The sequence below is a fragment of the Tupaia chinensis genome, unplaced genomic scaffold (genome assembly GCF_000334495.1).
Source record: "Tupaia chinensis unplaced genomic scaffold, TupChi_1.0 Scaffold148192_1, whole genome shotgun sequence".
NCBI classification, from domain to species: domain Eukaryota; kingdom Metazoa; phylum Chordata; class Mammalia; order Scandentia; family Tupaiidae; genus Tupaia; species Tupaia belangeri.
The window spans coordinates 64476-87220 of NW_006208042.1; the positions used below are offsets into that span (position 1 = coordinate 64476).

General features: G+C 39.7%; 1 protein-coding gene across 1 annotated transcript in view; it reads right to left on the reverse strand.

Moving 5' to 3' along the window:
• Positions 1–17404: 17404 nt before the first annotated feature.
• LOC102468750 (membrane-spanning 4-domains subfamily A member 6A) overlaps positions 17405–22745 on the reverse strand; it is an 11468-nt gene continuing 6127 nt past the window's right edge. The window contains exons 5-7 of the mRNA XM_006170203.2: positions 21272–21475; positions 18731–18832; positions 17405–17998 (exon numbers count right to left, since the gene is read on the reverse strand). Of these exons, the coding sequence (XP_006170265.1) occupies positions 17903–17998; positions 18731–18832; positions 21272–21475 (402 nt within the window). The 3' untranslated portion in view covers positions 17405–17902. The remainder of the gene's footprint in view (positions 17999–18730; positions 18833–21271; positions 21476–22745) is intronic.

The following is a 22745-nucleotide window of genomic DNA, read 5'->3' on the forward strand; positions in this document are numbered from 1 at the left end:
TTGTTTTTCCCGAAACTTTCATTCTCTGATGGGTTCAAGATAAGTTATTCATTTGTGGTTTGTCCAGTTTTTGCCTTATATAGGTAGAAGTAATGTTCTTTCTATTTTCTTTCTTTCTTTCTTTCTTTCTTTCTTTCTTTCTTTCTTTCTTTCTTTCTTTCTTTCTTTCCTTTCTTTCTTCTTTCTTTCTTTCCTCCTTTCCTTTCCTTTCCTTTCCTTTCCTTTCCTTTCCTTTCCTTTCCTTTCCTTTCCTTTCCTTTCCTTTCCTTTCTTTTTTCTTTTCTTTCTTTCTTTCTTTCTTTCTTTCTTTCTTTCTTTCTTTCTTTCTTTCTTTCTTTCTTTCTTTCTTTCTTTCTTTCTTCTCTCTCTTTCTCTTATTCTTTCTTTTTTCCTCTTCATTTCTTTCTTCTTTCTTTTTTTTTTCCCAGAGATTTTTTTTCTATAGGGTGCATATGATCACCAAAGAAACATTAAGACATCATCAAAGAGACAGAAAGACAGAGATACAAAAAGGGAGAACTCATCCCTCAGGGGTATGACCACACTGCAATCCTGTCTCCTCCTTCTCCTCTTGCAATTTTGGGCACGCACACACACACCCCCGCTGTAAGTTTCAAGCTGCTGAGTCTGGGACTCAAACTGCAGTCAGCCATTAGGGAGTCCAGCACCTTAAACTATGCCACTTGCTGGCCCTGCCATGTTCTTTCTAGCTCTCTGCATCTCTAAGCTAAAACCGGAAGTGTATCTATAGTTTTAACATTTATAAATTACACATTTTTAAACTATAATGAATACATATTTCCTTATCTTGATGCTTATATTTTTACAGATATTTTTGTCCAAGACTGAAAATTGAAATTGTTGCATCAACATGTGTAATGTTATGTCCCGCCAACTCTTTTAAAATTGATATTGTAAATTAACTAAAAAGCAAATTTTGTCCACAGGTTTCTCTTACCCTGTGTCCTTTGGCATCAACCACAATATGAGGACATCTGATCTAAAAATTCCCCCAATTTAGGCATGACTCATAACAAGAATGCCAGTATTCTGGACCAGGCTGGGTCTCAGAACTTTTCTTATCAACAACAGAACAACATGTAGAGATTCTTGAAAGGGAAGCTCAAAATTTGGCAGCGTTTATGGAGAGATAGCCATTTATTATAACCCAAGTGACTGCCCCTGAAAAGGAAAGTCAGGAAAACAGGATTTTTCACCTTGACGAGCCCAGTCACATAATAGCAGGCAAAAATACTGTTGATCATTGCACATTAAGTGAAAGAAAGCTAGTGCATCACGTACTTTACGAATACTGTTATGGCAACTTTCCACAAAAATCATTTTATAATAGCTTCCATCTCAGAGGATTTATTCATGTGTGACCACAAAATTGGAAAATTAACCATATAGGAAGACCTTTCCTAGGAGATAGACTTTTCTTCTCAGAAAAATTCTGACATCTTGGATCTTGTTCCCATATTTCAGGTGATTCAAATCCTGATTGGTTCCATGACACTATTCTTTTGGGCAAGATGGAGGAATTCATATCTTCATAGTTTTGTCCAAGCAAATACTTTCCTCCTTGTACATTGTACTGCCTATACTCTTTGGGGATCCTTATGTGTAAGTACATTGGAATTTTGGAATTTCTCCATTTCTGCCATTAGCAGGGTTGGTAAGGATTTCTTTTTATTCTCTCTCTCTCTCAGAGAGAGAGCAAAACAGAGAGAAAGTGAGAACTCACCCCCCCCCCAAGGGAGTTGGCAATGCCACTATCACTTCTCCTCCATTCTGCTCTTGGGGTTTGGGCACGCACACACACACACACACACACACGCCCAGTGTGATTTTCAATCTGCTAAGTCTGGGATTCAAAAAGTGGTTAGCCATGGGGGATTAAGTGCCTTAACCACCATGTCACCAGCTGGCCCCAACTATTCATATCTTTAATTTTGTTTTTTTTTTCCAAAGCATTTGGGGCTTGAACTGCCAAACGTTGGTATATGTGTATGTGTGTGTGTGTGTGTGTGTGTGTGTGTGTGTGCACGAAGAGGCAGGCTGTGGCTGATATGGTTGAATGGAAGATCTCTAGTACTTAAGTGAATTTTTTCTTTTGCTACTTCTCTATATCTGGAGCACTGTCCATTGCTGCTGGAAGTATATTAATATTTGTCCAGTAAGTATTCCCCTTGGATATTAGAACTACAGGGTATGGTTTAATTAGGAAAGTTCAGTGGGAGACACGGTAGATTCATCTCTGGTCTTTTGGATAATCCTAGGTTAGAAGGGAACACTGAGAAATGCCCTCACAGAACACTGTGACTCAACCGAATTCTAATATTCTGTCCTATGACACTCTAACCTTGAATGTTACACCCCAAACATTTGTTACAAAAAAGCCCTTTCAACTATAGCAGATCTAAAAGAGTTACCTGTACCTTCAGTGGTAGATGTGAAGGATCTCCCAGCTGAAATGTCAAACTTCTCAAATGTACTGCTTTTCATTTGTTACTTGCAGACACTGGAGAGAAAGGAACTGAGCCTAGAATCTGATGGCTCAGTTGTTTTTCAGATTCGAGGAAGTCTATGAATATAGTCGGTGCCATAGTTTCGGGAGTGGGTGTGCTTTACGAACTATGAACGAGAACAGGAGCATTTGGGAAATGAGAGCTTCTCAGTACAGATGTGAAAGCTGTAACTCAGTAAGAGATGTTTATTCTACTTACAGCATGTTCTGACCAATAGTTTTTGGAGAAACACCTTTGGGATTTTTCTTAGTGGTCCTATTGCGGAAGCTTCACATGAAAGGAAGAGAATTAGACACTTTCTATTATAAAGGAATTCTAATACTTCTCTTGCCTGGTTTGGACAAAATTCTGCCACATATATAGCACTCTGTTTCTGACTGTGTTGATAGAAATACTTTATTATTATGGATTCAAGAGTCGTTAAGCACCTAGCACATCTCCAATGAGAAGTCTATGCCAAGGTTAAAGATAATCTGCTATGAGGAACAGGTGGTGTCTAAATAAGGGTACGATATATTAGAAGATCAGCATTGAATGGGCACCTGAAAACCTACTTAGAATGTATTTTTCTGCTTGGCTGAGAAAGATGTGGCAAGCCTAGTTGTGGGGGAGTAATACAGAGTGTTTCGTAGAGATAGCATTTAGACTGGGATGGGATAGGGAAAATAAAGAGATACCTGTATACATCTTTGAGGATACTCAAAAGACTATTTGGAATCAAAATCCATGCTTAGTTTTTCTTTTGTTTCGTCGGGTGCAGGTGGATATGAATAACTCATTTGGTCTATGAGTAGACTAGAATGGGCCTATTCCAGCGGTGGCATGTGGTACATCATCCAATGCTCAGGCTCTCCTAACTCCTTTGCTCCTGGCGTTTGTATGTTTTCCTACAGAAAAGTGAACTGGACATTTACTTGCAGGTGTTCATAATTGTGCTTGTCCTCTCCCTGCTAGAAGCATGCATTGCTTTAAGCCTCTGTGCTTTTGCTGGGATCAGCAGTTAGCGTAATGGCTATGTTGCTGGACTTCCATGTAGTCGACCACGGTTCGAGTCCTAGACCCGGTGGCTTAAACTCACGCCGGGCGTGTGTGCGTGCGTGCCCAAGATCCCAAGAGGAGAATGGAGGAGAAGGGATTACGGTGCGACCATCCCCCCCGGGGGGTGATTTCTCGCTTTCTATCTCTCTGTCTCTGTCTGTCTGGCGAGCGCACGCACCCTATAGCAAAAACAAAAACAAAAACAAAACCTCTCCAAAAAAAAAAAGCCTCTGTGCTTTTGCATGTATGGTGACATGTTTATCACCCAGGTAAGCATTCTGGGACTCCAGGCATTTTGTTTCTGATTGATGATCTATCTCTTTCTTCCTGTTCTACTTCTTTAAAGATTCTGAGAAATAGAAAAAAAAAAAGCAATTTTTTTAAAGTTAAGGTAAAGGAGAAAATGACTACTGAAAGGAAGAGAATTTTTTTTTTTTCTTACCAAGGAAGGAGATGTTGCTGTAAGCTGGAGTCCTTACTGGGTAAGGTCCACTGGAGATACAAGGAGTGGCTAATAACGGGAGAGGAATGCTGAAGAGGAGGACACTCTGGTTTCGTGGATATGTGACAAAAGGATTCTCCCCTCCCAGCCTCTTTACAGGTTATGTTTTACCTGAGACCTGATGACAGTGAGCCATCAGAAGCCCCACCTACACATGAATATCAGGAGCTGACCTATCAACAGACCTCTGTTTAGATTTTTCAGATTATTGGGTTACTCTAGCCCTTGCTTTGGGGCCTTTTTATACTGTCCCACTAAGTTTCCAAATGAGCACATGCAATTTATGTTTCGACACACAGATACAGATAACAAAATTGTGAAACAAAAAAGGCCTTTCACCTGTGAATTCTGCTTGTTACTTTTTTATGAGGTATTGTCTATCCAGCTGATGATAGGACCAGAAAGATAGCACCATTATAAAGTTCTAAAGCTTGTGGAAAACAATCTATTATTCATCCAGGTTTGGGTTCCTTTACCCTGATTCTGGGGGTCCCATGTTCTTCCTAGCTGAAATGAATAAAGTCACTTTGGAGCTTGTGTGTGGATGCGTGTGTTTCAGCATCAGTCCCGCTGGTCTCCTGGTGGAGTACAAACCATCTGTAAGTGAGTAAGCGAGTCATCTATTGGTGAACTTTTAGCCAAAACAGCAAGGAGCACCTTTTAGTCTCCCTTTTATTATTTTTTGATAATTGAAGGATTTCCTCAGTGTCTTTTGGAAACAACTTTTGAAAGGACTGTACTGTACTTTCTAAAGGTGATCTAACTACCTTAATTTGATTCCATAAGGAGTTGGAATAACTGCTTTGTTATGTACATTGGTCAGGATATATAATGTCTACTGCCACTGGTATGTTCTGCCAAATGGAACCATGGACAGCTGAAACGTTCTACAGTCAGGGAAGCTCGAGACTCACCAATGCCATTGCGATTTTAGCCTTTTATAACCACTTTGCATAAGGTCAGTTATTGATTCTGCAAATACTTGATTATATTTTACACAATGTGAATGTTCTTTTAATAAATGAGTGTAACTATATCAGTGTCAAACAAAATAAGCTTTAGTCGAATAGCAAATAAGTCATATTACAATATTAAGAGATTCAGCTCACTATACTTATACTTTTCCAGGAAACCAATAACATGACTAAAGTAAAAATCAAGTAAACATTTTTATTTTAAGTGGAGGAAGTTTATTAATTTATTTCTATCATGATAAGAATGGGGGGAAAGAAAAAGACACCTTTAACATGGCCTTCATACCATGATCCACCATTGGTACCTCTGATTCTGATGATAAACGTCAACTTGGGTTCTGCAGGTACATAGAAGTTGCCAGTCTTTCTTGCCATCCTGGATATGGGAATCTTAGTACTGTACCTCTGCCTGTATTCCTTATGATAGTGCTTAGCTTTTTCATAGATAAACTTTCTTAATTGCCAGGGCTGGCAGGTGGCGTGGTGGTTAAGGACACTGGACTCCCTCATGGCTGACCACGGTTCAAGTCCCGGTCTTAGCAGCTTGCTTTCTCACTTTCCCTCTCTCTCGCTTGCTCTCACTATGTCTCAATCTGATCAAATGAAAATAAATAAATAAATAAAAGCTAAATAAAGTAATTATTAAAAAAGAATACATTATCGCCAAGATGATGGTAGTAGATATAACGCCTTTGGGACATAAGTAGGTTCCATTAGGGCTCTGTCCTCATGAGTGAGATTTGAGACTCTATGACAGAGACCCCAGAGAGTCTTACACCATGTGAGGGGCCATCTATGAACCAGAGAGTCAGCTGTACTACACATAGATTTCTCTGGTGCCTTAACATAGACTTTCTAATATCTAGAACTATAAGAAATAAATTTATGTTATTTATAACCCATTGAGTTTATGGCATTTTGTTACACAAGCAGTTTTATAAGAGGAAAAGAGACTAGTAGCCCAAATAGACCAAAACAAAAACATGAAAGTAATGGAAAAATATTTTGTGTTGACAAACTGGAAGACTTAATATTGTTAAAATGCCTAAACTGACCAAAGCAATCTATAGAATCAGAATAATCTCTATCAAAATACTATGTTTCTTTTTTTTAAATCTTTTGCAGAAATAGAAAGAAGTATGTTAAAATTCATACGGAATCTCTAGAAATCCCCACTAGATAAGACAAACTCAAAAAAGAAGAAAAAAGTTGAAGACCTTACACCTTCTGGTTTCAAAATGTAGTAAAAGCTACAATAATCAAATTGTGTGGTATTGGTATAAAAACAGACATATAGACCAATAGGATAGAATATAGAGTCCAGAAATAAACTCACATGTACATAATCAACTGCTCTTTAATGAGAGTGCCACACCACGCAATAGAGAAATGACTTTTTTTTTTTAAATGGTGTTGGTTAAACTGGATATCCACATGCAAAAGAATAAAGTTGGTCCATTTTCTTACTCCATATACAAAAATTAACTCGAAAAGAGTGAAAGACTCGTAAAAGAAAACAAAAGGAAAAATTTTTATAACTCTGGATTTGGAAATGATTTCTTGGATATGTCCAAAAAAACTCAAGCAACAAAAGAAAAAATACACAAATTGGATTGCACCAAACTTAAAAATTTCTTTATAAAAATAAGTAAACAATCAACAGAGTAAAAAAAAAATGCATGCTACAAAATAAGAGAAAAATTTGCAAATCATACATCTAACAAAGGGTTAATATTCAGAAAATACAAAGAACTCCTGCAACTCAATAACAACAAAGCAACTAAATCAATTTAAAAATAGGCATATTGGGGTAAACAGATGGCGTAATGGTTATGTTGCTGGACTCCCACATATCCAACTACAATTCGAGTCTTGGACCCAGAGACATGAAACTCACGCTGGGTGCATGTGCATGTGTGCCTAAAATCTTGAGAAGAGAACGGAGGTGAAAGAACTGCGGTGCAGCCATCCCCCTAGGGGGTGATTTCTTGCTTTCTCTCTCTCTCTCAGGAGAGCGCACACATCCTATAGCAAATATCTCTCTTTAAAAATACACATATGAAAAGATGTTCAATATCAGTAGTCATTGGAGAAATGCAAATCAAAACCACAATATCACCTGACACATTAGGATGACCCTTATTTAAAACAAAACAAAACAAAACACAAAAAAACAAGTATTGGTGAGGATGTAGACCATTAAAATCCTGTGCACTGTTGGTAGGGATGTAAAATGATGCATCCATTATAGAACAATGTAGAGATTCCTAAAAAATATTAAAAACAGAATTACCACATAATTCAGCAATCCTACTTCTTATTATATATATAAAATCAGCTTCATGATACAACAGTCCGTCACTCAGTGCTCAAGAGAATATAGATATTACATGATAACGGTGGTTTCAGTCTCAGCTCAGTCAGCCAGAAACATGCCAGCACATGTGTCCAAGATCCTACAGCACATGTGTCCAAGATCCTACAGTCCATCCTCTAGAGGACTGGAGGAAGGAGATCATGGTGTGACCAGACTCTGAAAAGTGTTCTTCTCTCTCGCTCTTTCTCTCTCTCTCTCTCTCTCTCATTCTTATTCTTACATGAGTATATACATGATGTATCATAAATAAAGAAAATTTTTAAAAGAAGGAAATTCTGTCACATGCAATAACATGGATAAACTTGAGGACATTACATTATGAAAATAAGCCAGTCATGAAATGATAAATCCTGTATTCTTTGATGGCTATGAGGTATATAAAATAGTCAAATTCATAGAAACTAAGAGTGGAATGGTGACCGCCAAGGGCTGGGGGAAGAAGAAAGTGAGGAGTTGTTTTTCTATGGATATAGAATTTCAGCTTTGCAATATGAAAAATTTCTATAGGGTTGTCATCCTTCAATTTGTATCAGTTTTTACCTGTACTTAAGAATAGTTAAAATAGCAATTATTTTGTAATGTGATTTTTACAATTATAATTTTAAACATACACACAGACATACATTCAAAAGAACATTCCAAAGTGTTGGATAACCAAAAATACAATAGGTTGTTATTGCTGCCCATCATAGAATATTGCAGAAAGTCACCATCAGTGCCACTAGCTGTCTTAAACCACTGAGGCAAATGACTGTTAGGAAAACAAAGTAGCACTAAAAATCTCAAGATGGCTGAAGATCGGAGATCTTTCTGTCATTTCAAGTGGGAGAAAACACACACACACACACACACACACACACACACACATTTACACGCACATACATCCATAGTCATCCCTTGGTATCCATGGTGGTTTGGTTTCAGTACCCCTTGAAAGCACCAAAACCTGAAGATGCCTGTCTCTTACATAAAATAGCACAGTATTTGTATATATTATGAAGTTCTTGGCATACACGCACACACACACACACACACACACACACACACACACACATATGTATTTCCTTCCATTTATCAGTGGTCTAGCTTATATTCCCTTTCACCAGGAAGAAGACAGTTTAGGATGTAACAGTACCTTAGGGTGCAAACAGACGTCCGTCACTAGTGTTGACTCTCCTTTATTGAGATGGGTGTGTGTGAAAGGGAAAACCAAATGACCAAATGCTCTAAGTCCAAGAGTCTTTATTCCCTGTCTTTTTAAACCACTGAGGCAAATGACTGTTAGGAAAACAAAGTAGCACTAAAAATCTCAAGATGGCTGAAGATCGGAGATCTTTCTGTCATTTCAAGTGGGAGAAAACACACACACACACACACACACACACACACACACACATTTACACGCACATACATCCATAGTCATCCCTTGGTATCCATGGTGGTTTGGTTTCAGTACCCCTTGAAAGCACCAAAACCTGAAGATGCCTGTCTCTTACATAAAATAGCACAGTATTTGTATATATTATGAAGTTCTTGGCATACACGCACACACACACACACACACACACACACACACACACACATATGTATTTCCTTCCATTTATCAGTGGTCTAGCTTATATTCCCTTTCACCAGGAAGAAGACAGTTTAGGATGTAACAGTACCTTAGGGTGCAAACAGACGTCCGTCACTAGTGTTGACTCTCCTTTATTGAGATGGGTGTGTGTGAAAGGGAAAACCAAATGACCAAATGCTCTAAGTCCAAGAGTCTTTATTCCCTGTCTTTGTGAGAATGCTCAACTAAAGTTGTAGATTGAGAATCTTACATAATACCTGGCCCACCTTTTGCATCTTGGAGAGTAGTCACACTCTCTGAATGTAAAATCTTTACTCTTAGTTGTTAAATGTTGGCATGCTGTTGAAGATAATTTAATTTCCTGTGTGGGAAAAGGTGGTCTCGTAGATTATTCCAGAAAGAGGAACCACTTGAAAAACAGCATTATCGGTCTTTCTTCTCTTCTGTTCTATGTTGTAATGTGATAAACTATGTAATCTCGTGTTTTTTTTTTCATTCTCTTGCTCCTCCCCCCTTTGCCTTTCTTATAGTATGGAGCATAAATATTTTCCCTCATACTCTGAAACCATTTGAAACTTAATAACTAATATAGTAAGATAAAGTGTTTTTCTACTGGGGTTCCTCTGTCTAGGTAGAATTTCTCTTGGCAAGTTAAAGTGCCTTATTGTGTTACTGTGTGAAGCAGTTTGAGTACAGTCAAAAAATGCATGGTAGGTTAAGCAGTGTACATTTAATATAATAAATTACTAACTATAGTAAAAGTACAATGATCATATATAAGGGAGCTCTATATGGTATCCTGGGGTCAAGGGAGAGTAGTCAAAGAAGGACCAACCTGCAGTGGGTTCAGACGCATTGGAGAAAGTGTGGTTCAGCTATGTGACAGAACTTTGTTGGTTTAACCAGGTTGGGATAGGTCTGCAGTTGCTGGACGTATAAAACATAATCTTCCAGAGTGTAGATAGGGAACAGGTCATCAGTAACCTGTCATAGGTGTGTAGTGGGAGTCTGGGCAGGAACCCTTCAGAGTGCATGGAACTTGAATAAAGGAAGAATGTGTTTCATGTGACCCTCCAGGCACACAAGGCTGTGTGCATGTTATCTGGAGATTGCTAAGGAATTCAGAGGCAGCTAGCCACGAAAGTCTCTGGTTTCCATGTCAAGAGGTGACTAGACTAAGACCACAAGGTTTTCATTGACCATGTTCTGGACCAGTTGCCCATGTGAAGAGTTGTCAGATGCCTCTTGTTCCTGCAGTGTCTCTTTCACACCTTCTATTAGAAAACAACCTCTGTTAGGGACCAGCAGTTAGCGTAATGACTATGTTGCTGAACTTCCATGGAGTTCAGTGGTTCGAGTCCCGGACCCGGTGGCTTAGAGTCATGCTGGGAGCAGAGCCAACCTGGATCTGCTCTCAGCCAGGATCTTGCATGCCCCCCTGCCTTGATGAGCCATCACCAAGTTCCACCAGAATATGTAAAACCAAGATGAGCTGTGCCTACCTTGATGTCTATCCAAGGCTGCCCAGGTTTAAGGTGCTAGCTGTTCTTGTTCACCACCTGGAGCATGTATATCTAACACTGGGTTTCCCTCTGTAGAAAACACATTGTCATTCTAGCCTTCGTCATTTCCAATTTTAGGCGAGTCATATGGGAAGGAGATATGTAAGGCAAGCGATACTATCAGAAGGCAGTCAATAAACTACATCGTTCAAAAATGCTTATATTTTAATAGCTTCCTGAGCCTTTCTGATGGTGTATAGTCCACAGTACTTATGTTTTTTTCTTTATACTTTTATTTTTACTGGAACTCTCTTGAATTACAATATTCATTTTGACTAATTATAGTTATGCCCTTAAAATGCTTTAGCAAAAGAGATAACTTTAAACCTTGGCTTCTTCCTGGTGTCAAATTCTTGTTTTTCTTGTAGAGACTATACTCTGCAAGGTGGAATAAGGTTTCTTTTCTTTTCTTTTCTTTTTTCTTTCCTTTTCTCTTCTTTTTTTTTGGAGAGGTGTTTTTGTTATAGGGCACACGCACTTGCCAGAGAGTCAGAGAGAGACAGAAAGTGAGAAAACACACCCCTTTCCCCCCACAGGGAAATGACCACACTGCAATCTCGTCTCCTTTAACCCCCTCTCGAAACTTTGGGCATGCACACACATGTGCCCGGTGTGAGTTTCAAGCCTCCAGATCCAGGATTTCTTCCATGGTTGGCCATGTGAGAATCCAGCAATATAATCATTATGCTATCAGTATGCCATTTGCTTGGTACCATGGTGAAGCTATGTTTCTGTTCTTATATCTCCAACCAAATATTGGGCAGAAACTACATTACTACATTATGTGTGTGTGTGTGTGTGTGTGTGTGTGTGTGTGTGTGTGTGTGAATTCGCCAACATTTACTCAAGTATGTATGGCGGATGGTACTTGACTTCTAATTCTTATATGACATAATGATCTGCACACTATCAACATTTTATAAACGTTTTTTAAAAAGTTGAGAATGGGTCCAAGAGAACACATGTACAAAGTCTGTCAAAACATAAAATTAACTCTTGCTTCCACCAACATCAATCAATGTTAACAATCAGAGTCCTCCACTCTGAAGCCCCACAAGCCCGAAAACATGGCGGAACCCATCATGTGTCTAAGGTGATGAGAGGGAGCAGCGCGGCAGTGATGGCTGAAACATAATGCCTCAGCATTCCGATGAAGACGGAAGACAGCAGCATGCTCATGAAAAGCATAAATCTGGTCTTTTAATTAGAAGGCAACAATGGGTTTTACAGGTTTCTCCAGATGCCTACTATTGGCGTCATTTGGGTTGCTGAAATATAGTGAGATTTTTGAAAGGTAACTCCAGATGTTGAGTAGATATATAAGGAAACATAGGTATATGCAATAACTATCAAAATATTTAAGGACATAAAGCATAAAATTACAAAATGAGCACCAGGGCCAGCAGGTGGCATGGTAGCTAAGGCACAGGACACCCATGTGGCCAACCATGGTTTGAGTCCCTGACCTTACAGCTTGCTTTCTCACTTCCCTCTCTCTCTCTGGTGAGCACACATGCTCTATAGCAAAACCAAACCAAATCAAACCAAAAACATAATAATAATAATAATAAATAGAATTAAATAAATAATTCTTAAAAAATATGAGTGCCAACAATATAATAGCAAAAAAAATTGCAGTTTTGACGGAAAAAAAAAGAACAGAACTTCTCAAAAAAATAATTTTAAAATATATAAATAAGGGAACCAGCAGTTAGCGTAATGGCTATGTCGCTGGACTCCCACGTAGTCGACCGTGGTTCGTGTCCCGGACCCGGTGGCTTAAAAACCTCACGTCGGGCGCATGTGCGTGCGTGCCCAAGATCCCGAGAGGAGAATGGAGGAGAAGGGATTGCAGCGTGACCATCCCCCCTGGGGGGTGATTCCTCACTTTCTGTCTCTATGTCTCTCTCTGTCTGTCTGGCGAGCGCACGCGCCCTACAGTGAAAATCTCTCAAAAAAAAGAAAAAAAAATATATATATATAACAAATTAAAAGCTTGCCTTAATCATAAAAACATTTCTAGACTTGGAAGTTTAGTTAAGTGCTACACTAGGTCAAAGAAATTAGTCATAGTACTATAAAAGAAATGTTAAATTTGAAAAAGAGAGGTATAGGGTCACCTCGATGGCCTTGTGGTTAAGGTGGCTGGATCCCATATTGCTGATTGCCTGGTGCAAAGTTTGGACCTAGTGACTTGAGAAACATGCTGGGCATGTGTACATGCATCCACAAAATCCCTAAAGGAGGGAGAAATGGAAGAGAAGGGATTGTAGTATGACCATGCCCCATGCTTTCTCTCTCTCTCTCTCTCTCTCTCTCTCTCCAAAATGCCCATATACCTTTTGGCAAATTAAAAAGAAAAAGTATAGAGATTAAAATGAAAACATCTAGTACACATTGAACTGGTGTACCAAAAAGAGAACAGAAAGTATAGAGGTGATTTCAAAAATGTATTTCACAAGACCTAATTAAATACTAGCGTTGTTCAAATTCTTTGGTGTCTGATAGGCTTGGGGCGGGGGGGGGGGGGGTGGGCAGGAGGCTTCAGGCACAGGGATATCTGTCCCAGTTCCTGCAGCCTCAAAGGTATCCCTTCCCCTGTGGCACGCCTCTTCCCTGAAAGGCGAGATGCTCAGAGTACTTCAGGGCAGAGTCACTGCTCTCACTGGGCTCAGCCATTGGCCTGAGTCTGCTGCCCTTCATGCGGTCACACTGGATTGACTGTGGTGACTCAGGGAAGTAGAGATGCAAGGTCCCTTTATCCCTCCAGCAGGATGCACGTTAGCTGTGGCTCTGTTCCAAGATGGCTCCATACTCTCAGGGTTTGGGGACAGGGAAATCCAGTGTCTTCTCTGGTTAGTGGTTCTGAGAAACTCCCTCTAGTGGGTTTGAGATCCGTGTTGACTTTGTGACTCTCCTACAGTTGGGAATATAGATGCCCAAAGTGGAAATGGGAATTCCCAGTGGGATTTCTTGTTTATCTTTTCCCCACAGAGGGGAACTCCCCTCGGCTTCAGGATCTTTCTGGGTCTGGTACTTTGTCGCTCTCCCTTTGTCCCCATCCCAAGTCGCAGTGCCTCAGAGGTTTCTCCCTAGATCCTTGCCATATCCACTGGGCTCTCCTTGCTCCTCTGTTCAGTACCCCATTATACAGTTCCAGTTTTGGGACTTTCTCCATGAAGGGGAGTTGCCCTGGATATATCTGTTCGACCATCTTGTCTACTTCTCATTTTATAAACGGTTATAGTGAATATCATAAGTTGAGTACAGAATAATTTGATCACAATATGCTCAATATACCTGTGTTGTTAGGATTCATTTCTGAAATTAGTCTGAGGGGTCTTGCTGTAGTATTTGAGTGGCACTGTCTCTTGGTCATAGAGTAAACATACTGATTTGTAGTACTGTGGGTTTCTGGTTGGTTTGTACCAGCTTGGGATCATTATTTATTGATAACAGTGATTGGAGATTTGCACACAGTTCCAGGGAGACTCAGAATGGTCTGCCAGTGAGGCCACTTACATAACAAAAAATATGCACACATGACAAGACAGGTATACATCGAGCCCCAACCACCACTACATTTTTGGGATCCCTATTTCGGCATGTTCTCTTGGGGCTTCCTCAACTACAGAACATATAACACAGAGAGAAGAGGGGAAAAATTGGACTCAAGCCTTGTCATTCTAGATCCCTTGCTGTGTGGAAATATTTTGCTGAGATGCATCTATACTTTAAGTTTAATGCAATTGCTTTTTATATCACATTACTACTATAAACCATAAATTTAAAAACATATTAGGGGAGAGGAGAAAATTTTAGAAATAGTGTCATATTGAGTCCTATGAGTTTTCTTTAGATATTAAATTCCACCTAACTTCTGCTGTTAGAGCACTTAGCATTAGAAGTAAAATTGCCCTGAAAACTCAGACTCCTTTTTAACTAAAAATATTGCTAGGTATTTTTCTTATTGAGGAAACTTGTGGGGCCAGCAGGTGGCATCAGGGTTAAGGCACTGGATTCTCTGAGGTTTGAATCCCAAACCCAGTGGCTTGAAACTCTCACTGGGTACGTGTGTGTATATGCCCAAAATGCAGAGAGGAGAATGGAGGAGACAAGATTGTAGAGTGGTCATCCCCCCAGGGTGATTTCTCACTTTCCCTCTCTCTGTCTCTCTCCAGCAAGCACATGCACCCTGTAGCAAAAACTTAAAAAAATATATTGTTCTTGTGAAAAGAATGGAAATAAACAGCAGATACTAGAATGGTAACTGACCCACTACGGCTTAAAGTAGCATAGGCTTTGGAATCAGTTACAGATAATAAAAATTACCAGTCTAATATGAAAATAATAAAAGCTTAGTCTCAAGATCTAGCAAAACAGATGAGTATGAAATTACAAAAAGTGGCAGGTCAGAAATAAATTAATTTTCTGTGTTCCTGCTTAGCAAAAGCAAAAGTGAGCTTTGCCATTCTGGCCAGCAGATGGCGCTCTAACAGAAGGAACATGGGCGACTCTTATTGGTAAATTGGCTATGCCTGTGACGTTGAAAGGCTCTTCAGTCTTTTCAGAATGGATTAAGGGAAGGGTGGATCAGATGCACTCAGAAAAGGGCAAATGCCTGGCTGCCCTCCCTTGTTATATTAATGGCCAAGAGCCAGCCCCCATAGCTTAACAATTCAGGGAACCAGATATCATATGGCCCACCCCAGTTGGAGTTTTGACCCTGAGAGCTTGAGACACACACCGGGTGCAGGTAATTGCATGCCCAAAATTCTGACGGGAAGGAGGAAAGGAGGAAAAAGGATTGCAATGTAGCCAAAACTCATTGAGAGATGATTTCTCTTTCTCTTTTTGTTTTCTCTCTTTCTTCCTCTTGCACACACATGAGCATGTGTGTCCTCTGGCAATAAAAAATAATAATAGTAATAAAGTGGTCAAAGCCACTGAAATTGCAGAAATGCTGCAGTTGCTGGCAGTATCAGACTAACAGAAACAAGATCCTAAATGGGAAGTCCCTCACTCAAGGTTATGATTGATTCTGTGATAAAAGAGGCTCCATCAGACAGGCATCGTATGTAAGATGCTAGAAATAACACGTATTTTTTGTAGCTTTGTTTTTTTTTCTCATGTCTTTGACTATATTTGATATCTGGATACTAGCCTCATAGAATGATTCGGGAGTATTCCCTCTTCCTACCTTTTGTGGATAAATTTGTAAAGGGTAGTATTATTTTTTTCTTTAGATATTTAATACTCACCAGTGAAGCTAAATGGGCCTGAGCTTTATTTGTTGGAAAACTTTGTTTTGTTTTGTTTTTAGTTTCTTTCATGAGAGAGCAAGAGAGAGAAGAGGAGAGAAAAATACTCTGAGTAGGGTTTTACACCACAATCTTCCCCTCACCCTTTCCAGCTAACCAGGACCAGAGGGGCACAGCATGTATAGCCCAGCCCAGGAACCTTACTCTGAGCATCCACATGGCCCCCAGCATCAGAGAGCATTGCTTTACTGTACCACAATGGCTGACTGATGGTTTTAAAAATACTAATACTAGCTCAATTTCTTTACGTCGCGTGGATTATTCATATTTTCTCATCCTTCTTGGACTACTATATTCCTTTATTTTCCTTCTCCATTTTATCAAATCGTGTAAATTGTCATATGTTTGTTCATTCTATTTCCTTATAAGCCTTTTAACACCTGGAGTTGGTAGTGATGTCTCTTCTTCCATAACTGGTTTTAAAGACATGGTGCCTGGAGTTGAGGAATAAAGCTGGTGTGGGAATATAGTAGATGGAATAGGTCAAGTGTGTATGCTGACTCGTATTGCTCCCCTGTGACAGAAAGGGGGCGCAGGAGTGAAATTCTCAAAAGAAGCATTTTCTCTTTCTCTCAGATCCCTAGTGTGCCCACGCGCACACACATGCACATACACTTGTTTATATTCTTAAAGGTGGAAGAGACTATTCTTTATTCTGTCACCATATACTACTAATACTTAGTGCCATAATAGTACTTCCTTAATTTTATTGTTATTTCCCCATTTGACAGTAAACTTATGGAGGCTAAGGAATGTATCTTATTTATCTTGGTAACCCAATAAGTATGAATAAATGTTGAATGTCCACAATAAATAAAACAAATAAGAGAAATGGTGTCTCTGTGAGTGTGTGGATATGTGCGTGTCTGTGTTAGGCAGAGGACAAAGAAGAGATATAAAGTTGTCCAAGTATCAAAATGTCAGATGCCGTGAGCATGAGCCTACTTACAGTGGCTCAGGACAGGAAAACCATAACAGTATGACAAGAGCGATTAAAGATTTGGAGCTCATATAAAATCGAGGATACTTTTCTACATCTGTGTATATATGCATGTGAATGTTCTTGTTTGTGAGTGCTGAGGCTTAACATGCACACTTAAATACTCATGCTTTCTTATTTTAAAATCAGAAAAATAAATGGTTGTCTCTTAATCTGAAGACCAGCATTTTCGATTAGCTTGTTTGCTTATTGTTTAGACTGTTTGGCATGAGGGAGTGGAAGCTCAAATTGCTTCCATCTATCACTATTGACTTCGTGGTTATAGGGAAAATAGAAAAATTAATTTTCAGGACCAGCAGTTGGTGTAATGGCTATGTCATTGGACTCCCATATAGTTGACCACGGTTTGGCCCGGACCGGGTGGCTTAAACTCACACTGGCTGGGTGTGTGTAGCCATCCTCCCGGGGGATGATTTCTCATTTTCTGTCTCTCTGTCTCTCTCTGTCTTTCTGGCGAGTGCACGCACCCTATAGCAAAAACCTCTCAAAAAAAAAAAAAAAAAAAAAAGGAAATTTTCAAATCAAATGTGCAGGCACATAAAGATTTTATTTTTGAAGCCAAACATTTTTATAGACCCTCGAACTTTGTTGTATAGAACTTGTCTCCATGCACTAATGAGTGAAATGCACGTGGAAAACCCCTGGTATAGAAAAGTCTGAACACAACAACAAATCGGTTAACTTCTATTGACAAGTAGTACTAGAGTAAGTTGCTTCCTTTCTTTCACCAGGATTCCCTGAGTCACCATTCTGCCTGTATGTCTGGGAAATGTCTGTGATGGGCCAATCTAGGAAATGGTAACCACAGCACTGTGCTTTAGCTGAGGTCGCTATCAGCAAATCAAGTGACTTCCATTGCACGTGTATATTCGATGACAAAAAAAAAATACATTTTTGAATGCCCATTTTGCACACAAAGTATCATTTTTTAAGGAATTCAAACTTTCCTTTCTTATGATGGTTAGGTTTCTCTGCTATCATAAAGACCAAGTTTCTGATGAATATTTTCTCCTTTTTCTTTTTCTTAGGAAGTTATTAGCTCTTCATATCCAGAGTCAGCAGGCGTGTTATATGGCATGGTGTATATATCACTGGGACCATGAGGCAGGAAAAGCACACTCTAAAAGAAACAAAACATGTTCTTCAGATGTCATTCAGCCTCAGTTTTATATATATGTTTTTTAAATATAAGGTATAGATCTTGATATCATTTCCTCAACATTACTGGCAGAATTCCTAGCTATTCTAAGATGATAGCACATTGAATTCTTTGAATAATTGCTTTTTATCAGCCTAGTATTTATTCTACTCTCTATAATAAAATTTTTGATAAATCAGAGCTTTTTAGTGTCATTCAATGAAGCCATAAATCCAAAGCAATAAGATAGTGTCCCATGTAATTTGATCCAACTATAGTTTTTATATGGCTTAGGAGAAAAAGAGAATTTTGAGATCATAAGAAGAAAAAAATATTTGCTAAACCTAGTCACCTGTGCATATGCCCTCTACCCAGTTGAAACTGGTAAGGAGACTGCTGGCTGTGGCAGAAAGGATTATTGTTTGGAGGGAAAAAAAAAAAAAAGACAAACCATGTTCTAGTGTCCTCAACACAGGCACAAACTCATAGTGAAATGCTAGGGAAGTCATTTAACCAGTTGACTTTTCATGTTCAACTGTCTTCACTGACAATGAATCCTCAGTTGCCATTTGCTTTCTTGGTCTGTCCTCCATCACCATCAAAAATGCCTCCCATGTGTATCCCATGACCAACTGATTGGTCTCCTGCCTCTTAGAGATCAACAGAGCCAGAGACATACCAGGTGAGATTAATCAAGGTTGACCACATACTCACCCTGGGGATGTCAGCGTGAACCTGTTTCCACCAAAGCATAGTGATGAGCACAGCCAAGCAGAGCTCCAACACGGTGCCAATCAGCATCACAGACAAAGTTCCCTGAAATTCAGGAAATAATAGACTGGTGTTACTTGAGTCAGCCTTACAGGGAGATGACTGCAGGGATAAAGACCTCATCAACCATCAGAGAAAGCAACTACACTATCGGGAAGAGAAAAGAGGTCCTCCCAAGCCTGACAGTTGGCTCAGTTGTCCCTGTGCTCATCTATTCCCTTGAGAATAAGAGAGCTAATGAAAATAACTAACTCACCCACTTGGTGCACTCATTTCTCAACTCTCTGAGGCATAGCCAATTGTTGACTCAATAAGGAAGCGGGGTGGTATAATATATTCCAGGATGGAGAATCAACGACTTCTACTCCAGCCTCACCTTTACTGGTTAATAGATTGGAAAAGCCTCTCTAACTCTCCACCTTCTGTTTCATCACTTATCAAATGTGCATTATAATATTTCCTCCTCAAGATCTGTGAGGACAGATAAGGGATTGGTTTATTTATTTGCAGAGAGTACATGCACTTGCCAAAGAGAGACAGAGAGACAGAGACAGAGAGAAAGAGGGAAAGGGAAAAAGCACCTCCCAGTGGGATGTAGTCATGCCATAGTCCCATCTCCTACATTTCTCCATCCCATCTGGATTTTGAGCACTCAGGCACGTGCCCATGGTGTTCTCTTCAAGCCAAGTTCAAGCCAAGGCTTCGGACTTGAATCATGGTTGGCCATGTGGGATCTGGCATTCTTAACCACTGGCCCTCAATGAGGTTTTGATTATGAAGCTCTTTATAAAATTTGGTGCTGGCATTGCCTTCTACATAGCTGAATCCCTTTGGATGTGTTTCCTCAGTCCTTGTTGGGTGACTCTAAGAGTTAGAAAAAACAATCAAGAGAGCAAACGACCACAGTTGCTAACAAACTAAACTAACACAGAGAAAGGTACTCTGCCAAGAAGTAGGTTCTCCTCCTTCTATCCTGAGGCATCCCTCAGGCAGAACTGAACACATGGATAAAAGAGAGAGAATATGATTGCATAAAGAGGAGATACGACTTATACACATTACCTAGAAGTTGTCTCTTCAAACAAATTCAGTACAACCTCTCTTACTTGTAATGTAAAATTATCCCATCATGAAATCATACTTTATCTACTCCCCACATTTCTCCCCAATTTTTTTTTTTTTTTGTCCAGAATTTTTCTCAAGGTGGAGTTGGCTGTGGCTGGTATTCATCTATACCAATACTATTAACCTAATATGCACATATGTTTTCTTATTATAAGACCATTAACTTGGGGAAGAGCACCTGAGATCAGTTCCACGCAGTATGGTCTGCAATCATGGGTTTAGCCAGACCTTTCTATCTGGTCCTCTTCTGGTTGTATCTTTGGCCTCGTGCTTTTATGATTGCATGACAATAAATATTTTGCAACTTCCTTATTTGTATGCTGCCTGTTTTCCTCTCAATGGGTTACATGCCCCTTTATGTTTAAAAGACGTGCTACTTCTGTCAGCCAATGCTCATGTTTTCCTTTTTCTAATAAGATAGGATTTCTATTGATAACAATTACTATCAGTTAATGTTTTCCACCCTATATATTTTAATCTCCCAATTTAATAAATCCTCTCTCTTTAAGTTATAACACAAGACAACAATGAGCAATTACTCATTACTGTGATTGCCTAAAGAAAGAAAATCCCTTATCTTTAAGCCCCCCTAGGTCCTATTCTCCATTTTCACTTCTGGGCCTGACATCTGCTCAGACCAAACCTGACATTTGCTCATCCCATCACACATACTCACCAGGTTCTCCGGTTGACATTTCCTGATCACTTCAGTGTTTCTGCTATGTTTGCCTTTCTTAATTTGTTTTTGAGAGGTTTGTGCTATAGGGCATGTGTGCTTGCCAGAAAGACAGAGAGAGACAGAGAGACAGAAAGCGAAAAATCACCCCCCAGGGGGGATGGCCATCCCGCAATCCCTTCTCCTCCATTCTCTCGGGATCTTGGGCACGCATGCACATGCGCCTGGTGTGAGTTGAAGCCTGGTGTGACTTGAACCACGGTTGACTATGTGGTAGTCCAGCAACATAGTCATTACACCAACTGCTGGTCCCCACATTTCTTAATTTATCACTCCATGTCCTAGTATTGTCTATTTGACAAACTCATATTTTGTGTCTCTATAATCAGATTTGAATATAGTTTGAATATTTGATATAGTTAGAAGATTAAGAAACTCTACCATAAGTTTTAATTTTTCATTATAAATCTTATTTACTCTTCAGTTTCACTCTATTAGTATGTAATCGCATGACCTCACGCTTTAATCTCACCCACATACTCCTTTTCTCTACATAGCCCTAGCCTTCTCCAAGATACCCAAACCAGGAAGAATAGAAAGATTTATAAGAGAAGGCATAACAAAGATCAAGGTTAAAACAATAAAACTCACAAAATTAGAACATTTCATCTAGAAATACTTACAGCCAGACTAGCGCTGGCCGTGAAGCAGTCATTTTTACCATATGGATCATGATGATAATAATAAGATGAGGTTGGGAGGGACTCTTTGTCCAGCTCACACCGTTGGAGAGCAGGACTCAAAGCAGCCAGGTTGACAGAGAGAATAATGAAACCCACTAGAGCAGCCAGAGTACTCAGAATGCTGAAGACCAGATTGCTGTGAACCTGAAAGAGAAATAGTGAGGCAGGATCACTCCCAATAAGCAACACATTTCTCTCATACCTCTTTGCAGTGCATTGAAATAATTTCTTTTCCTATTTGTATTACTTAGGAGATCTGGGATTGGCTATTTATTTCTGTATGCCTTCTCAGTGCCAAGCAAAATCTCTGTACCTAGAAGGTTAACACTTGGTGAAGCAAATGAATAAATGAAATGTTTTCCTTTCTAGGCAGTACTTCAGCAGCATGGCAGAGAATGCTACTCTTCTATTCTTTACCCTGGTCTGACAGCATTGCCTCCCTAAGGCTATACCTGAAAAATCCATGACAGTGTGTGGTCGAGGCAGAAGTGCTTGCGCACTATGTATAATTGTTGTTTTTTTCTCTTCCAACTTACTCAGAAACTCCTCCTGAAAGTATCAGCCACACGGAAGAGGCAGGTGATATCCGCTTAGACCAAGCTGACACCATCACTCTTCCTTGCACACCACCTCTCTCAATAGCACACCCATTCAAATATGTGATGATGAGTCTCAGACAGGCCCTGGTGTCTGGATAGGCAGTTGAGTGGCCATGTCTGGAACTGTGTAGATGGCTATAGGCAGAGTTCTAGACACAGATCCAGGATGGTGTAAAGTGTTGGAAGCAGTGTGAGGCAGAGGAAAAGGACTGAACTGATGTCAGGAAACTGAGGTCGCAGTGGTGGATTTGCCTTGGCTCTCAGCTTATTTGTGTGCTTAGTTCCTTGGTTTCATTTCTCTTTCTAGGTATCATTTCTGCATTTATAAAGTGAAGGCAATAAATAAGCTAATCTTGGAATTGGCTTCCTTTCTATTCCAACTCACTGAGGGGGGAACTGAGCTAAGACCATTCTAAAAGCTATAGTTTTAGGTCGATGGTTCCAGGGCACACCCAACAGCCATATAGTAAGAGTATTACTTAATCTTGTATAAGCCCCTCTTCTTTTAGGGACTTAACCTTTGCTTTGTGGCCCAATTTCCTAAAATGAAAACTAGAGTACACTGGACCTCCTGATACCTCCAGCAACAATCATGCTATCTCAGAATAAGCTAGGTTTGTCCTGCAATGGCACACTTCTTCAATATATATATATATATATATTTTTTTTTTTTTTGCCATAGAGCATTTGTGCTTACCAGAGAGACACAAAAAGAGAAGGGAGAAGGGATCGGCAGTTAGCGGAATGGCTATGTTGCTGGACGCCCATGTAGTCAACTGTGGTTTGAGTCCCAGACCCGGTGGCTTAAACTCATA